This window comes from Onychostruthus taczanowskii, unplaced genomic scaffold (genome assembly GCF_017590055.1).
Source record: "Onychostruthus taczanowskii isolate IOZ18803 unplaced genomic scaffold, ASM1759005v1 scaffold118, whole genome shotgun sequence".
In the NCBI taxonomy this organism is placed as follows: domain Eukaryota; kingdom Metazoa; phylum Chordata; class Aves; order Passeriformes; family Passeridae; genus Onychostruthus; species Onychostruthus taczanowskii.
The window spans coordinates 294,036-312,187 of NW_024498329.1; the positions used below are offsets into that span (position 1 = coordinate 294,036).

The following is an 18,152-nucleotide window of genomic DNA, read 5'->3' on the forward strand; positions in this document are numbered from 1 at the left end:
AATCCTCAGGATAGCCCGGCTCCGTCTCCCGGCGGACGCGGGGAGGGCTGGGCACCGACGAGACGGTGACGGGCAGAGCCCCGTTGGTCCGTCCTCTGCGGGCAGCGAGGCTGCACCGGCGGCGGCGGGGCGGGGGCTGCGAGGGCCCCCATCCATCGAGCGGCCCCGGTTGGCGGGGGAGCCATCCCCGCTCTCCCCGCCCCGCAGCCCCGGGGACCCGCACCCCCCGCGCGGAGCGGGGGCGGCCGGGCGCGGGACTGGGGGCGGCCCGGCCCCGGGAGCGCCGCCGCCGCCGCTCCGTGTGCTGTCGCTGCGGAGAGGGGGAGCTGCGCTACTGCAGGTGGAGGTTTGGCGGGGGGGCCGGGGGAGATGCCATTTCTGACCGAAGGAGATCGCCGGCGAGGATGAGATGCGGGTAAGCGGGACCGGGGACCGGAGCGGGGCACGGGGCTGGCGGGACCAGCGGGGTGGGGGCTCCGTGGCCCCGGGACGGCGCCGCCGCGGTGCCCCGGGGCCGGAGCCGCGCCGGTGCGGAGGGCGCGGAGCTGAGAACTTGGTGCGAGCCCCGGGGGTGCGGGGGAGCCGAGTGCTCCGGGAGCTGCCGCCCTCCAGCCCCGCCGGTGCGGATGCTGCCGCCTCCTCGCCGCGCTCTGCCCGGGCGCTCCCCTCTACCCGTCTCCTCCCCGCACCGTTCCCGCAGCCTCGGCGCAGCCCCTGCGGGAACTACGAACCGGTCGGGGTCGGGGCTGGGGCTCGGCGGGATTGAGGCTGTATCCTGATGGGGAGTATCCTCCTCCTCCTCCTCTCCCGGTAGTTCCCGGGTGAATTGGCCGGCCTGGAGCAGATGCCTCGTTCAGGTAGGGAACGGATAGTCTGGACAGCGCTACCCTCCGGGACTGGCAGGGGAGCAGGGATCAGCCTCAAGCTGGCTGTGCCCATCTCCTGCCCAGCAAGGGTTAACTCGAGAGGAGGAATTGTTCCTCTGCCCATCCCCAAAGCAGAGGCATTAAGGGTTAAAGACGGGCTGGGAGAGCTCTCCAGCCCTGAGATTGGAGGCAGGAGTCATGGGGAAGGGGTATTTTTCAGGGCAGGAGTTCACCTCTCTGTCACCAGCCCCCCAGCTTGGAGATAGGTGAGTCGGGGACATGGGGAGCTGATGCCGAGTGGGATGATTCCTCAGGCTCCGGGAGGGCTCGGGGGGCTCTGAAGGGTCTCCCTTCCTGGGCTCAGCTCCACACCCCGGAGCCAGGACCCAGCCCAGAGAACTGGAAGTGCTGGGCCAGGGTCAGGCTGTCGGTGCGGGCTCTGCCCTCGGTTTGTGTCTGGCAGAAAAAAGAAGCGGTTAATGTTAAAGGAGCTCCTCAGGGCAGTGGGGATTGCGGGGATGCCCAGGAGCCTGCTTGGCAGAAGGGCTCTGGGAGCCCTCGCGGGCGGTGCCGGTGCTTGTTGCTCTCCGTTACTGTGTGTAGGTTATTGGATTTTTCACCTTGCGCCTTGGATATATAAATAGCCCAAGCGATGGGTAGAGACACGACTCGATCCAGGTGCTGGAGATGCCACCTCCGAGAAGGAATGGGAGCGTTGGTGCCGCGAAAGGGATTTGCACGAGGAGGGAGGGACAGAGGGCTAGCGTGGGCACTGGTGGGATCGGGTCTGCTCGGGCTGGTTGGCGTCGCCGAGGCTCTGCTGCCTCTCCCTGCCTGTCCGTGCCCCAGCTGCCGCCCCAGCAATCGCCATCCGCGCTCCTTCCCAGCAAACGCCTTCTCCAGCAAGCGACTGTCGCCGCTGGCCGGCAGCAGGGGATCAGTGTGACAGCCCTCGACTCGCGGGGGGATGTTCAGGCATTCCCAGGAAGAGCCCCACTCTATGGATCTCCCTCCATCTCCCGTTCCTCTGCACCACCTCCCAGAGCCCGCTGTGGCTCTGCAATGATACCCCTTCCACAGCCCCATCCCAGCCCTCCTGCCAGCCTTAACCCTTTCCTCACTGCTCTGCACCTTGCAGCAGCCCTGACCTGACCTTCACGCATGCAGGAGACGGCACTGGAGCAGCAGTGGGGCCGTGCCTCTGGCCATCTCCTCCAGCACGGGGGCTGAACAGGACTGCCCAGCCCACCCCCACCCAAAGGCAGCTATCCCAGCCCCTATCCCAGCCCATCCCCACCCAAAGGCAGCTATCCCAGCCCCTATCCCAGCCCATCCCTACCTCACAGCAGCCCATCTCCACCCCATGACAGCTGCCCCAGCCCATTTGCACCTTACAGCTGCTGTCCCAGCCTGTCCCCACCCCACAGCACCTATCCCAGCCCTTACCCACCCCAACACCAGCTATCCCAGCCAGCATCACTGCCCAAACCTTTCTTCCCCCTGCTTCTTCCCTGTCCTTCCCCTGGCTCCAAGAGCATGCTGTCCCTGTCCTGGACCTCTTGCAGGTCCGATGGCCAGAGCAGCCTGCCTGTGCCAGGTGCCAGGAGCAGGGGCCGCTCCCTCTCCCAGCAGGGTGGGCTGGGGCACAGTAGGAGGACGTGGCTGCGTTGGCTGTGCCTTCTCACCTGCTGCTCCTTGCTCCCTCCCATTGGCACAGCTGCTGAATGCCATGGAGGAGAGGGGGCCTCTGGAGCTCTCATGATGAGCAAGGGCAAGAGGGAGATGTGCCCCTGGACTGAAGCCTCCACATCTTCCCACAGAGAGTTTTCCCCACAGCACCTGCCTGCTCCAAGGCTCAGGCAGCCTCAGCTCTCACTGGGTCTCGTGGAACGGGCAGGAGGTGACCGGAGGAGACAGTGGAGCTGCTTTTACAGCTCCTGGGGAAGCATCAGGTTTTCCAGGCCTTCTTGTGGACAGATTAATTACTCAACAAATGGCTGTACCATTATAACACCGTACTGTTCTGCAGTTACTCTACACCTGTAATGTAATTATTGTGTGATACCTCTAATTACCACTGTTTCCTGGAAGGTTAACAGCATCACTGAAGGACTTCTGTTTCCTTTAGTGTCCTGTTTCACACAGCCACAGTATAGTGCTGCTCCGTGTAAGTGACAAGTATAAAATCCTCTAACTTGAGGCTTTAGTTCAGGGGTTGATAAATGACTTTATAATACCACAATTATAGCATAATTACAGTTGTATTATAAAACACAACACAACCTGTTGGGGCTCATTGAGGTATGTTGGATGACCACTGGGTGCTGCTGTTTGGTGGGATCCTGTCCTTGGAGGCAGAGTTGGCAGTGGGCATATCTCTGTGAACATTTGGGTGGAAAACACAATTCACAGCTTGGACAGGATGGATGTTTGGTCTCTCCAACACACCCAGTGCACTGAGTCAGCAGCTCTCCTTTGTTCTCTGCTGAGCCTCAAGCAGGGTTCAAGCAGAAATGGCTTTTGGTGGGAAAAGAGCCAGAAGAGCTTTTCAGGTAGCAGGGAAGGCTGGGATGAGAACGAAAAGGGATCCAAATGCTTAACTCAAATCAAACAACCAAGAAAAACAAAGGGAGAAAGAATCAGAAGGCCATGACCTCAATTTTCTTCTTAGTCAATTTTTTTCCACTTTCTTTCCATCCAGGAGAGTAAAAATGGGAGCTTTTGGCAGGGAATGGCTGTGGGGAGAGGCTCTGTGCCTCTGCACCCTGTGACCATGCATGGGGACATGCCTTATTCACAGCCAGTGCTGGTGGCTGTTTGAACCTGCTGCCTGTTGGGCGGTGCCAGGGCATGTGTGATACAGAGGGGGACAGGGGTGTGTGGGGATGGGGCTTATTTGGGGAAGGGGACAAACACCAGCCAGATTCCCCCCTTGCCAGTGCTTCCCCACCCCCCAGGCACTGTCAGCAGTATGGTGTGGCCTCTGTCCCCTTGTCACCAGGGGAAAGCTGGGTCGCACAGAGGTGTCTGTGTCTGAGCAGCGTTAATTGTCAGCTTGACCTGGGCAATTGAATAAATGCTGGTAAATGTCACCCAGAGTGACATCATCATCTCCCCTTCAGCCCAGGCAGGGAGTGTGTGGCTCTCTCCATGCCTGGGGCAGGAGGTCACACCAGTGTGGCTCGGGAAGGGGGAAGAGTGGGGGGAGTGCCCAGCCTTGAGCAGAGACCCCAAGCATTGTGCTGGGGTGAATCCTGGGTGATTCCCACCTTCAGGAGCAGCAATCAGGAATGGCCAGTGGGACCTCTGGGCCTGCTTGGGATGCACAGAGTGTATTGGTGCAGCATGGCCGTGTTGGGGGAGCCCTGCCATGAGCCCCACCAGTGGCTCACTCCTCCCTCTGACCTCACCAACATCTTGGTCACCATCCCTTGCCCCTCCCAGACCCGTGCACCATCCAGGCAGCATCTCCTGCCTGAGTAAGGATCAGGCAGGGCAGCAGGTCAGTGTCCCTGTCACAAGGGCTGGGGAGCTTGGCTTTGTTTTGCTCATTCTGATGGTGAAGCACAGACATGGTGCTGTTTAACCATCCTGCATGATTTTTTCCATCGTTTTATTCACGTGTCGGTGCTGGTCAGTGCCTTGGCACCCTGCAATGGATATGTGTACAATGAGCTCTCTCCTGGGCTCCACAGGAGTGTCCTGGCAGAGGCTTCAGTGGGCAGTGGGATTTCCCCACTGGAGCACTCGTGTCCTTTGTCTCAGGGCTGTGATCATTGTCCTGAGGTGGGGACAGTCCTTGGGTGAGCTGGAGGGTCCCCACAGGGAGCAGGGACAGAGTGAGGAGGTGCAGGACTGGGCTGTGCCTTCCAGGACATGATTCTTGTGGTCCAGCATTGTCCAAGGGATGCTCAAATACCAAAATGCCTGTGGTTGCCATCAGACTGGGCTGACCTCTGCTGTGGGGGTCAGGCTGGCCATGGCTCCCTGGGGGATGTGCCCCTGAGCACCCAGCCCTGCCCCTGGGGATGTAAGGTTCCTGATGCAGCCCAGCCCCTGCCACCCCACACAGCCCTGACTTCCCTAGCAGCCCTTACCCTCCCCACCCTATATTGCTCTTAGTTATATCAGTAGGACCCACAATTACTCTTTTTTTTTTTTTTGTCATTTCCATTCTGTTTCTTCATCAGAATGCAAAACATTAAATATCGCTCTGGTAATTATGGTTAATTTCATAACCTGCACCTTAATTGGATTGGTCTCTGATGGGGAATTCTCGTAGGAGGGAGAAGCAGAAATATTTTGACGTGATCTATTCTTTCAGCTCTTTGTTTGAATTTGAGATGTCGAGTGTGAAATGGGAAACAACCAATTTAGACCTCAGAGGCAACCTGGGGGTGGTGAGCAAAGCCTGAGCATTCCAGCGGTACTTCTCACCCTCCAGCAGCCAAACCTCTCCCTCCCGTAGCCAAACCCAGTCTTTCTGCACCCCTCCTTTGGATTGGGAATAGTCAGGGAGCCAGATCCATCTGGTCTACCCAAAACAAGCCGGGGAGGCATCGCAGTGGCACTGGCCTGGAGCCTTGTTCTGCTGGCCAGTGCTTTGTGTGCTCTAGCACAGAGCAAGGCACGGCATTCCACAGGCTCCCCGTGGGCCTGGGGACCTTAGGGATGTGAGGGACACCCACAGGGACACCTCTTTTCTGCTGGGAATTGGGCAGACAGCAGTCCATGGACATCCCCAGGGCTGCAGAGGGACACCAGTCCCCTTGTGCCGTGGGGGACTGGGAAATCTCAGTGCTGCTGCCCAGGGCAGCCAGTCCTGGGGTCCCCAGTGCCTGTGTGGGGCTGTGCCATGGGGTGGCCGTCCCACAGAGTCGGCATCTCCCTGCTGCCACTTTGGGCCTGAGCTACAGCTCGCTCCGGGAGCCGCAGAATTGCGCTGCCATTAGGTGCTGCCATTAAACTGATTTGTGCTCAGCCTGTTTATCCTCTTCAATGGGAAACGGCACCGGAGCGGCAGCGAAATGGAAACCCTGGCCTCGCATTTCCGATTGCATTCCCATGCGCTGGATTTCCCCGTGATTACTTTTGTTCTCACGTACAGCCCAGAGCGCAGGCTCTGTGTCATTATCCACAGTGCTGGGAGAGGAGAAAGGGCAGAAAGCATTGCTTTCAGCTCAGGAAAAACACCAAACCCACCCCACAGCTGCCTTATTTTGAGGGCAGTGGGGAGCCGCTCCATCCCCATGGTGGGTCCCTCTGTTCTTTCTATGCCCACGGGCTCAGTATGTGCTGGAAAGGCTGAGGAATGGCATGGCTGAGCCTGCCACTGTGCTGACACTGACACCCCTTGTCATGGGCATTACAACAACTGTGCCTTGCACAGCCCCATACCTGCCAAGGATTGCTATCAGCCCAAACCCTGTCCAGACCACATCCTGCAGCACCTTCCTTCCTGCAGGATTTGGGCTGGGAAGGGCTGGGAGCCCCTTGCCCGCTCTGCCCGGCTGTGTGGGTTCAGCTGGATGCAGGACGGGCAGGCTCAGACGCGGCTCGGCGCAGTTTGTTTTTATCTAATCCATTTTATTGTTGAATGAAACAATAACAGCAAATACAGGCCCTGAAGACAAGTCATAAATAATGCAAAAATCAAACAAGTGAGAAAAGGGGAAAGAAAAAGGAATTATACATGTAAAACCAGCCCAGAGAAAACCAGGCTGGGAAGAGGAATCTTCCTTCTGCACTTGCTATTGCTCATGCTTTCTTTTCCTCCCTTTTTTCTCCATTTCTCTCTCTCTCTGGAATTTCCTGCGGCACCAAATTTGTGATTATGTGAACAAAACTTAATAATAAATGGGAGGGGGAGAGAGAGAGAGAGATCTGGCTTGCGGGAAGGAGTTGGGAAATGAGGTGGATGGAGTGAACTGGGGCTTCCATCTCTCGCAGTGCCTTGAAGCACGGCCGTGCTCCTGGCACCCCGCTCTGCCCCCTGTCCCTGTGGGGTGTGCAGCAGGGACAGCTCTGCTGATGCCACCAGTGCTCATGGAGCCCTGGCAGCACGGCACACACAGTCCCTTGACCCTTGCCACTTGTCTAACTGGTGGGTGATCCCAGAGCCAGCTCTGCCGGGCTGGGCTCAACTTGGCTTCTCCCAAAGGTTTCCCAGGCCACTTATTTTAGGCAGCAGTATAAAAATACCAGGGCTGGTCCTAAAGGGGGGTAAATCAGCAGGTTTCCCTGAGGTCAGCAAAGCTGACTGCTTTATGTCCTATGTCCTTTGAAGTTCTCTTGCCACTATTCCAAAGGTTTCCAGAGGAAAGGAGCAGTACTTTTTTGGTATTCTGTGCTGGTTGTAGGGGGATTCAAGGGATGTGCCCTGGGAACAAAACTGATCCTGTAAGTACAGTCTTAGCTTAAATTAAATGTAAGGAATATGACTGGTCCCTGGACCTGCTGTTCCCCAGCTTTTGGGACTTTGACCTGGGGTTTCAACCTTTGAGCAGTGGCAGGGATGCAGTAGGGACCCAGTGGTTTGGAGTGGTGGCATTTAGAGGGGGTGACATCCCAAAGCCTCAGTGCTGTTCTCTATGGCCCATGGGACCAGGGTGTTGGGCTGGTTTGGCATTTGCTGTCCTGAGGCAACCCTGGGTAAATGAGGGCAGGAGGCACTGGTGGGGCTCCCCCAGCTCTGCCTGCTAGCCCTGGGTTTCTGCTGCTGGAGCTGCTGGTGCCCCAGCCCTTCTGTGGGCACTGAGCAGAGCTCTAGGGAGATGTAGAGCCATGGGATGCCTTTTGGTAGCTGGAGGGGATTGGGTGTTCCCAGGCAGGGAGCAATAGGAGGGAGCAGCTCGGGTGTGGTTTGTGGGTGGCGAGGAACCATGTCTCAGCCTGGCAAAGCTGTGTCCTCCTTGCTGCTAGGGCTCTGCCCATGGCACAGGCTGGAGCCTGGGTCTGGGGGAGCAGGAAACCCCTGTCCTCAGCCCAGCACTCAAGGCAAGCCTGCACACAATGCCATCTGCTCCTGGTCGGGACGAGAGGCGCTCTGGCAGTGGGTGACTTTGTTCCAGCTGCTTTTGTGCCATGTCAGGCTCTGTCCTGCCCTGCACGCGGGTCCAGCTCAGGCTCCGTGCAGCTGGGCTCTGGCTGATTCAGCAGCCCTGGGGCCATGTGCTGAGCCACACGGGGCCGCTGGGAGGGAGGAGGGGCTGCCTGCAGGGCTGTGCCCATCCTCCAGCCCCAGCACTGCCACCCCGTGCATGGCGGTTCAGGGCAGCTCAAGGAAGCACAGAAGGCATTTGGGCCATGGGCACATCGCAGTGGATGCCTTTCAAATGTCATTGTGACCTGGCACACTCCTTGGACTTTCTTTCATCTCTTCAGGGCAAGTGTTTCCATTGCCCTGAGAAGAGCCTGGGGTTTTTCCATCCCCCTCTCCCAACTACAGACAGGGAAAAAGAACCATCTAGGGAGACCCTCATGCTACACTGGAGCCTCCTGTACACAGTGCTCACTGATCAGAGTGCAAGGTGAGCTGCCTGCCTTCAGTGAGCACTTAAAACATCCTGGTGACCCAGCCCATATCCACAGAGGTAGCAATCCCAAGGATACTTGCCAAAATAAAGGAAGAAGAAGGAGAATCCCCATTCAAATGGTGCATGTCCTTTCCAGTGCCCACCAGCCTCCAGCCATCTCTTCCTGACCTAGCCCTAGAAGTCCCAGCCAACCCCTGGGAGCTGTTCCCTTGGCAAACACAACTCCCCTGCTCTTTGACTCACAAAAGTAATAAAAAAGCCTTCTCCAGGCTCACCGATCTAGGAAGCACTGAAGCACCAGTTCAGGCAGTGGCTGTGGCAGCAGTGACCAATCCATGTCCTGGCCACCTCCGCCCATGAGCAGGGGAGCATGGCTGGCCCTAAGCCCCAGCCCCATTCTGCACTGCACCCTCAACCCCCTTGTTTATCTTATGCTGGCTCAGGGCTTTACACCCCCTGACATCCACAGCTGCCTTTGCAATTACTTATTGATCCCTTGTCAGGATGTTTTCTTGCTGATGGGGTGCTGAGGCATGTGCAGCCAGAGAGAGAAAAGATGCTCAAAACGAAGGAGCACAGGTAGGAGAGGGTGAGGAGCTCTTGCACAGATGTGATCGCAGCAAGAAACAGCCTCAGCAAAAACTGCTCTGAGCTTCAGCATCCTGTAGAGACAGCCAGGATCTCCTTCCCATCGTCCTGCTCCAATAACCCGCCTGAAAGCCACTCTCCAGGTTGGCTCTGGGCCACTGTTGGCTGTCCCTCCACTGTACATAGCTGTCCCTTCATGGGGTCAATAGATCCACAGCCCAGGTTTAAAGCAGTAGACAGCTGGACCAAAGCCTCCCCTTACCAGCATTCCATCACCTCAGCCCATATTAGAGCTCTTCTCCTCCCTGGGCATCTCTGTTTTTTCTGCTCTTCTTGCTCTCTGGCTTGATGCTTTCCTGACTGACTGCAGTGCTGAGGACACCACGTTTTGGTGGCAGAGCCTGTTTCCATGAGGAAAAGCCTTTGCAGGGCGCTCCCATGGGCCAGCCATGGCCGAAATCTGGTGCCAGCCGGGCGGTGTCAGTGCCGGAAGGGGATTTGCATCTTCAATACTTCTTCGTGCTCTTTTACAGCTCCAGAGCAGCTGCCAGAACAGATCAGGTTGCCTCACACCTATTCCAGGCTCCCACCTCGGAGCTGCTGAAAGCAGATACTCCAGGAGGCTGAGCAAGAGCTCCCAGCTGGAGAGCTGTGCCTTCCTGTGGGAAGGGGAGCGGTGACCCCAGCAGCTGCTGGCTGGTGGGCTGGGGGTGGGCACTCCTCTGGCTGACCTGCCTTGGCTCACTGCCTTGCACAACTTGCTCTTGTGTCCCCACCGACCTGAGGGGTCCTTCTTATCTTCTGCCTGTTTCTCCCCCATTCTTTCACCCTCCTGTGCTGCTCCTGGATGATTTTGGGCCAGGCCAGGACACAGGGCAGCCCTCTAACCCTTTGTAAGCAGCCCATCCATTAATGAAGGTTCAGAGGAGTGTGGTGGCAGTCTAGTCTCCATTGCCCAGGCCAGTGTTGTGCCTCCCTGGTTGTGTCCACCAGCCAGCCCTGACAGCACTCAGGAATCACTTTATGCTCTCCCTCTTTGATTTCTTCTTCCCCATGTGAAGCATGGTGATTCCAGAAGGGAAACCACCTCCTCTGCCTGATGCTCCCACCCATTGCTGCCCATCCTTGAGCAGGGGGGAGAAGGGCGGTTACTGCCGATGCCTGCACTCTGGGGACTGGGTGGGAAAAGAGGAGGAAGAGGGAGCAGATGGGGTGGAGAAGAGGGAGAGACAAAGCAAAAGAGCCCACAAATGCATGCTGGACACAGGGGAAATGATGAGAGGAGGATATGGGCACAAACGTGTTTGGCAAATTACAGCTGCTCCCTTTGTTTTGCTGCTTTGCAGATAGTTACAGAAACAGTGCAGAGACCGGGGTCTGGATAAGAAACTCCTCTAGCAGCAGGAAAGGTTGTTAAATATTTATTTGTAAACCTGGAGTCTTTGTCTCTAAAATGTAGTAAAGTTCAATAAAATTTGATTTAGCTGGAGCAGCTTAGAGGAGACAGGAGCATGGACTCGGGGAGCTGTGTCTTGTTGGCTTCGTACGAAGCCATCATGGCAGAGATGGGGTGAGCCCATGGCTGAACCCCCCCACTGCAGCCCCGTGAGGATGCCCAGCACTGCTGAGTCCAACTCACTCCTGTGCACAGTTGGGAGCAGCAGGTTGTCTCCTGCAGGGACAGGGTGGGGACACTGTGCCCCCAGAGCACTATGGGCCCCCCTCCCTGCTGGCGTATGGCTCTCTTTGTCCTAAATTGCCTGTTGTCGCTCGATGCTCTCAGAAGCATCTGGTTCAAGGGTGAACATCTCCTGCCCTGTAATTTATGGCTGCCAGGTGGGCTTAGAGCTGACTCGGGGATTTTTGCCTCCTGCTCTCTCCCTGTCAGCACGGCAGATCGCTCCCTGCTCGGTGGGGTGGGGAGCAGGGAAGAGCCCAGGGACAGCGGTGACAGCGGTGGGCATGGCCAGGTGGCACCTTGGGGCATCCTCAGGAGCACACTCAGGGACAGAGCCTGGGCTCCCTTTTGGGTCATCACCCAAGTTTGGCTTTCTGGGGCTGTTCCTCCCACACCAGGGCAGCCTGTGCCTGTCACACTGGAGCAAACCCCGCACACGTCAGCGCTTCAATCTGGCCCCAGGCTGCATTTCCAGGCACAGGCCCAGAACGGCATCTTTCCTCCCAGCACTGAGCCCAGGCAGAGACACTGGGCAGGTCCTGCTGTATTTAGCACCAAGGCAGCGCTCTGGTGCATCCGTCTGCACCTCCCTTCCCGTGGGAAGGGACTGTACTCGGAGCCCTCAGCCCTGGGCAGCAGGTGCTGAGGACAGGGGTCAGTGGCTGCCATGGCTCTGAGCATGAGTTTTGCTTTGGCTTGCACCGGGTTTGCTCGTTGCCTAAAGGCAGCAAGTCTGGCAGCTGCTGCTTTTTTTGTCGATTCTTTTTTTGTGACTGAGAAAGGAGAACCTTGGCTCATGCCAGTGGCTGAGGCTCTCATGGGCTGGGCTGTGCATCACGGCCATGGCCCGATCCTTTGCTGCTTCCTGGCAGCTCCTGCTGGGCCATGGCTGGCACCCTGGAGGGGAGCTTGGGCATGTTTCAGGGTCTTCCTCAGAGTAAATCTGGGAGGGCTTTGTGGAAAGCCCTTCCTGCAGGTAGCAGTTGTGCAGGGGCTGTAAAGCCATTGTTGGCCCACAGCTCACACAAAAATCACAGTTTGAGTCGTTTTTAGAAGGGCATCTCTTAATATCCACATCACCTTGAGGCACAACTATTTCTCTCCGAATCAGGCAGAGGTAAATGGGAGCCAGAAGTGATTTAAAGCTCATCTTAGCTCAGAATTTTTCAGCTTATTTATTGTCTTTCTCCCAAAGCTCTTCTGTGACTCTGGCTATTAAGATTACGGATGTTTTTGTCAGGGATTGTATTTATCACGGATTTAAATTTAGCTGAGAACTAATAACATGTGAGGTGTGTCTAGACTTTAATTCTGGGCTGTGCTCGTCGGTAACGCCACACAGATTCCACTTCATTCATCTGTGGCCTCTTTGCCGATTTTTTACTCATTGATACCGCACAGCTCTGGCTCTGCCGAGGCTGCACTGGGGGTGACAGCACTGAACAAGGTGCTCTGGAGGTGCAATTCCCTTCCTGCTGGTGGAGAGGCAGGATTGAGCTTGGGGGAAGTTGGTCTGCAGGATTCAGCTCTGCCCCCTCCCCATGCCCAGCAGGGACGAGAACAGAGCAGCACATGCAGGCAGAGCGAAGCTTTTGGCCCAGCACACAAACAAGGCTGGTGCCTGGCACTCTTAATGAGCTGAGTGTTTTCAGTCCTGCTATAATTAAGCCCCTCAGACTGTATTTTGTTTTGCATGCCGTGTTTTGCTGTCTTTGATGGCTTTCTCAGCACGGCTTTGAGAAGCAGGAATTGGTTTCTGAGAAAAAAGGCTGCAGGCGAGCCAGCACTCAGTAACAAGCACGTGGTGGGAGAGCAGTGCCCAAGAGGCTCCTGGCCATGGGCACCCACTGGCAGCTCAGCCCCAGTCAGGGCTGCAGCACGATCGTGGGGAACAAATCCATATGGAACCTGGGCCATGCCAACCAGGGGGCCACCCTGGCTCCAGGGCACCAGCCCCAGTCCCAACCCCACCCCAGCGGCGTGGCAGTGGTAGCAGCAGCCCCCTTGTATCTGTACTGCTGCCCAGCACCAGGGAGGTGATGACATGGGAGATGATGGATTGTAAATACCCAGCAAATGACTCTTTGCAGCCTGGCTGGGGCCCAGGCACTCCCTCTGGAAATGTTTCCACTGGACTGGGACATGCTGGCCCAGGGCCAGCAGGAGAGATCTCAGCATCACGGCCAGGGGAGCTCAGCAGGACCAGGACCAGCTCCCATCCCTGCACCCCTTCACTTTGGGGGGATGTGTTCAGTGTGATCCCCTTTGAGCAGCCCCACTGCAGAGGGAGCAGGGAAGGGGGGGGGATGGGGGCAGGGTGGAAGAGGACAGTGAAATGGGAAGAAACCACAGAGGGTTCCTCTGGGGACACTGCAGGCTCTCACAGCCCATCACTGGCTGTGCCGAGGCTGGTGGTTTCCAAGATGGTGCTGGTGGACATTTTTATGGCCAGTCCATCATCTCCCATCCTTGTGTCTTAGAAAGAAATTTTGAATAATTTTTTGGGAACAAAAGTGATCCTTGGGTCATATATCTGTATGAAATGATGAATATGAGCAGACGCAAGGGCAGGAATGTGCAGAACGTGTACCAGCCCCATAAATAGTGCTAGAGCAGGGAAAGTAATGGACAGGATATACAGTGATGGATACAAAGGGAACCAATGGAAGTAATGGATTGGGTGTGTTTGGTGATAGCCATAAATAGCATTAGTGGGAGTAGTGCAGAGAGTAACATAACAATAGATATAAACAAGGGCTGGAGTAGCTGGAGATCTAATATGCAATATTGATATGATTTGATTCCTCATAACAACCTGAACAAGGAAATAAATGCAACAAAGGCAGCGTGACAAGGAGCATCCTCTTCTGCCGGGCCGGGATGGCTCTGGGCTGGGGCACAAGCCAGACCATGAGCCCCAGGGAGGTCTCCCAGCCCTCCCCAGGGACATCAGCAGGAGGCTGGGTCTTTCCCAGCTGACACCAGGCAGCTCCCTCGTTATCCAGAGCCCCTCTGGACCCGAGTTGAGGCTACAGCTTGCTCTTGCAGGCAGTGTCTGCCCAGTTGCTGTTTCTGGGGGGGAATGGTTTGGGTCTTCCCTTGCAGGCTGGCATGGTGGGAGACAAGGAACTGGCCCTGTGGACACACTGAGAGCAGCTGGGGCATGGGGGGAGCACACAAGGAGGGAGCTGGCTCCTACTGAGCTGTCAGTGTTGCTTGCCCCAAGTGGGGCTCCCCCAGATGCTCCATCCTCTGCTCAGCTCCTCTGTTTGCAAAGCAGCCTTTATATTCAGGCTCCATCTACAGGGAACAGAATAATTTCAAGAGCTTAAAATAGGATGTAGATAGATGTGTTTCATATTAAATTATTTTTTTAAGAAGCAGAGGAAGCTGTATGACACGGATTCCTCAAGGCCTTCCACTCAAAAGTCTATGCACGTTCAATCAAGTGGAAAGTCAGGGAGTGCGGAGAAGAGAGGGTCTTGAAGCCAAAGGGCTGCATTTCAGCTGGAAAATTAGACCCCCTGCTGTGCATCGGTGGTGCCTTTTGCCTTACCGTCACCTCTGCCAGGACACCAAACCTTTTGCCTTGGCCGTGCCCGTTGTTTGCTCACGTGCCCCTTGCTCTTTCTCCCGCTGTTACCTGCAGGTGAGAGATAGGATGGTAGCTGGGGAGGCGAGTATGCGCAGCCCAATCCTGGCCTGCTGGCAGCCGATTCTCCTGCTGATGCTGGGATCCATCCTGTCTGGCTCTGCCACGGGCTGCCCGCCGCGCTGCGAGTGCTCTGCCCAGGAGCGCGCCGTCCTGTGCCACCGCAAGCGATTCATGGTCGTGCCAGAGGGGATCCCCACCGAGACCAGGCTGCTGGACTTGGGCAAGAACCGCATCAAGACGCTCAACCAGGATGAATTTGCCAACTACCCTCACCTGGAGGAGCTGGAGCTAAATGAGAACATTATCAGTGCCATTGAACCTGGGGCTTTCAACAACCTCTTCAACCTCAGGACGCTGGGGCTCAGGAGTAACAGACTCAAGCTGATCCCTTTGGGGGTGTTTACTGGACTCAGCAACCTTACCAAGCTAGACATTAGTGAGAATAAAATTGTGATCCTCCTAGATTACATGTTCCAGGACTTGTACAACCTGAAGTCTTTGGAGGTGGGTGACAACGACCTTGTCTACATCTCCCACCGGGCCTTCAGTGGCCTCAACAGCCTGGAGCAGCTGACCCTGGAGAAATGCAACCTGACCTCCATCCCAACGGAGGCCTTGTCTCACCTTCACGGCTTGATCGTGCTGCGGCTGCGCCATCTGAACATCAACACCATCCGGGATTACTCATTCAAGAGGCTGTACCGGCTCAAGGTCCTCGAGATCTCACACTGGCCCTACCTGGATACTATGACATCCAACTGCCTCTATGGGTTGAACCTGACCTCCTTGTCCATCACCCACTGCAACCTGACGTCCATCCCGTATGTGTCGGTGAGGCACTTGGTTTACCTCCGGTTCCTGAACCTGTCCTACAACCCCATCGTCACCATCGAGGGCTCAATGCTCCATGACCTGCTCAGGCTCCAGGAGATCCAGCTGGTGGGAGGGCAGCTCACCACGGTCGAGCCCTTCGCCTTCCGCGGCCTCAATTACCTGCGCATCCTGAACGTGTCAGGGAACCTGCTGACCACCCTGGAGGAGTCAGCTTTCCACTCGGTGGGCAACCTGGAGACGCTCATCCTCGACAACAACCCCTTAGCCTGCGACTGTCGGCTGCTCTGGGTTTTCCGGCGGCGATGGAGGCTGAATTTCAACAAGCAGCAGCCCACCTGCTCCACCCCCGAGTTCGTCCAGGGCAAGGAGTTCAAGGACTTCCCTGACGTCCTCCTGCCCAACTACTTCACCTGCCGCCGAGCACGAATACGGGACCGCAAACCTCAGCAGATTTTCGTGGACGAAGGCCACACGGTGCATTTTGTCTGCCGGGCAGATGGGGACCCGCCGCCCACCATCATGTGGCTCTCTCCCCGGAAGCACCTCATCTCTACCAAAACCAACGGGCGGCTCACTGTCTTCCCTGACGGCACGCTGGAGGTGCGCTACGCCCAGATCCAGGACAATGGCACCTACCTATGCATCGCCAGCAACGCGGGTGGCAACGACACCATGCTGGCCCACCTGCACGTGCGCAGCTACTCCCCAGACTGGCCCCACCAGCCCAACAAGACCTTCGCGTTCATCTCCAACCAGCCCAATGAGAGCGATGCCAACAGCACGCGCGCCACCGTGCCTTTCCCCTTTGACATCAAGACTCTCATCATCGCCACCACCATGGGCTTCATCTCCTTCCTGGGCGTCGTGCTCTTCTGTCTGGTGCTCCTCTTCCTCTGGAGCCGTGGGAAAGGCAACACCAAGCACAATATTGAAATCGAGTACGTGCCACGGAAGTCCGACGCGGGCATCAGCTCTGCCGACGCACCGCGCAAGTTTAATATGAAAATGATTTAACCAGGCAACAATTTGCAAATAATAATGGTGTTGTTTTGTTTTGTTTTTTTAAAAAAAAGAACAAATGAACAAATAAAAAATAATTAACAAACATTGCTACAAACATACCGACCTCTCTCCTTCCACCGTGCCCTCTGCCCCTGTCCAAACCCACTGCGCCCGCACTGTCACCACCTCCTCCTCCTCTTCTTTATACCAGGAAAACATTCAGCCGATGTCTTCAGGACTCCTGTGTTTGTAAGGACTTTGTCTGATGGACTCTGGTGTCAGATATAACTCTGAGAGGGGAAAAACAACGGGGGGGTGGGAAAAAGAAAGAAAAAAGAAATAAAATCAATAAAAAAGTTACAAACTTTCTTCTGTAACTTTGATTTCAATAATTATGGATTTTTATGAAAACTTGAAATAATAAAAAAACCCTATTTCCTATAGATAGTTGGAATGAAAAATTTTGACTTCTTGATCTGTCCAGTTCTGTACCTGGCAAGTGCTCACTTTCTTGCCTCAGAGGCACTGCCCAGATGCCTTGCCAAGAGCAGCCCCAGGCCAGGGCGAGTCTCCTGTTGACATCAAAGGCACCTCCCGCTGTGCCCTGTGTGGCACCGACGTGGGTCTGTCTGTTTTTCCTGGTTTTATAGTCAGTTCCTCTGCCCATCCCCAAAGCCTGTGGAGCAGGGCCGTGACACTGATGGCCATAAGCAGTTCGGAGCAGGGCTGTGCTTTGCTGCCCTCTGTGTGGGAGGAGGATGCAGAGCCCCATTGCAGGGGGCCTTCAGGCTGGGAGCCAGGGGGGCCAGGCTTTCCCTAGGTGGGGCTGGGGATCCTAATGCTTCTTACATGGGGAGAGGATCTTCTGCCAGCCTTTAGCAGTACCAGGTGTTCTCCTCTCCTATAGGGAACAAGCTGGCTCCTGTGCTCTGCACAGCTGTGCCCATGGGCAGGGATATGACACATCCATTGGCAGCACCCACTTGGGTGCCTCCAGGAACTGGTGCCTAGAGCAGCTCCAGTACTGCTCCCCATCTGCCTGTAGTTCAGGACCTGATCACTGGCAGCCAGACTCTCAATCAGGCACATCCAAGGGAATTCAGCTTCCAGGCTCACAGGAGACCTTGTCTGAAAACAGAATTCCATAGGTCTATGGACACAGGCATAGGCTGAGGAAGAGAACAGGCACAGTCTGTGACACGCTGCCCTTGCACCACTGTGCCCATCACCATGGGGTCTGGTCACAGCAGCATCCTGCCTTTGCTCTGCTCTGGGCCTGGGATCAGGTCTGGAAGGTCTGTGTTGCCTCACAGAACCATGGCATGGGTTGGGTTGGGTTGAAAGAGACCTTAAGGACCATCTCATCTCCACAAGAAAAGGGGAGAGAAATAGGGGTTAAATTGGCCACTGGGCTTCCAGGGCCGGAAACACAAAACATCCATGCAAATGGTGTCAGTATGGGCACTGAAGGTTTTACAATCCTTACTAAATCAGCAGGTGCATCCCAAATTTCTCAGCTGCCACCGAGAGGGTGGCACCACACTGACCTCCCTGGCCCACCCGGCCTCAGTGACACCTCATAGGCAGATGAGCCCAAATTTTCATTCTTGATTTGTAAGGCACCTAAGGAGTCCCCTGAATCAAAGTCACTACAAGATGGTAAAATGTAGGTGCCAGGAACCTGGAGCCCCAAGAGGGGAAAGAACGGATTTGCTTTTCTTTCAGCAGTCTGCCATCCTAGAAGAACCAACCTGAAGCATCTGTGCTGTGGGGAGGGGGAGTTTTTGCTGATTTCAGCTTTCTGTTCATCTTCAAACAAAACATTTCATGTTTCTTTCTCCACAGCAAGTTTCAGAAGCTTTGATTTGTTCTTTCCTCATCTCTTACACATCCTTCCTTTGTAACTTTGAAACCAATACATTTTTTAAAAGCCTTTGGCTTTGTTTTGCTTTTTAAAAGAGCCAAAGCAAAATGCTCTTTATGAGCGTCCCCTC

At 55.8% G+C, this 18,152-nt stretch overlaps 1 protein-coding gene across 2 annotated transcripts; it reads left to right on the plus strand.

The window, feature by feature from the left end:
* Positions 1-251: 251 nt before the first annotated feature.
* Positions 252-16,619, plus strand: LINGO1 (leucine rich repeat and Ig domain containing 1). Of its 2 annotated transcripts, none has more exons than XM_041427667.1 (2): positions 252-415; positions 14,317-16,619. In XM_041427667.1, the coding sequence occupies exons 1-2, from the start codon at positions 410-412 to the stop codon at positions 16,168-16,170; spliced, it is 1,860 nt and encodes a 619-aa protein (XP_041283601.1). In that variant the 5' UTR covers positions 252-409; the 3' UTR covers positions 16,171-16,619. The 2 variants fall into 2 exon arrangements, with proteins under 2 accessions (XP_041283601.1, XP_041283600.1); XM_041427666.1 differs by lacking the exon at positions 252-415 and adding an exon at positions 7,167-7,265.
* Positions 16,620-18,152: the final 1,533 nt, after the last annotated feature.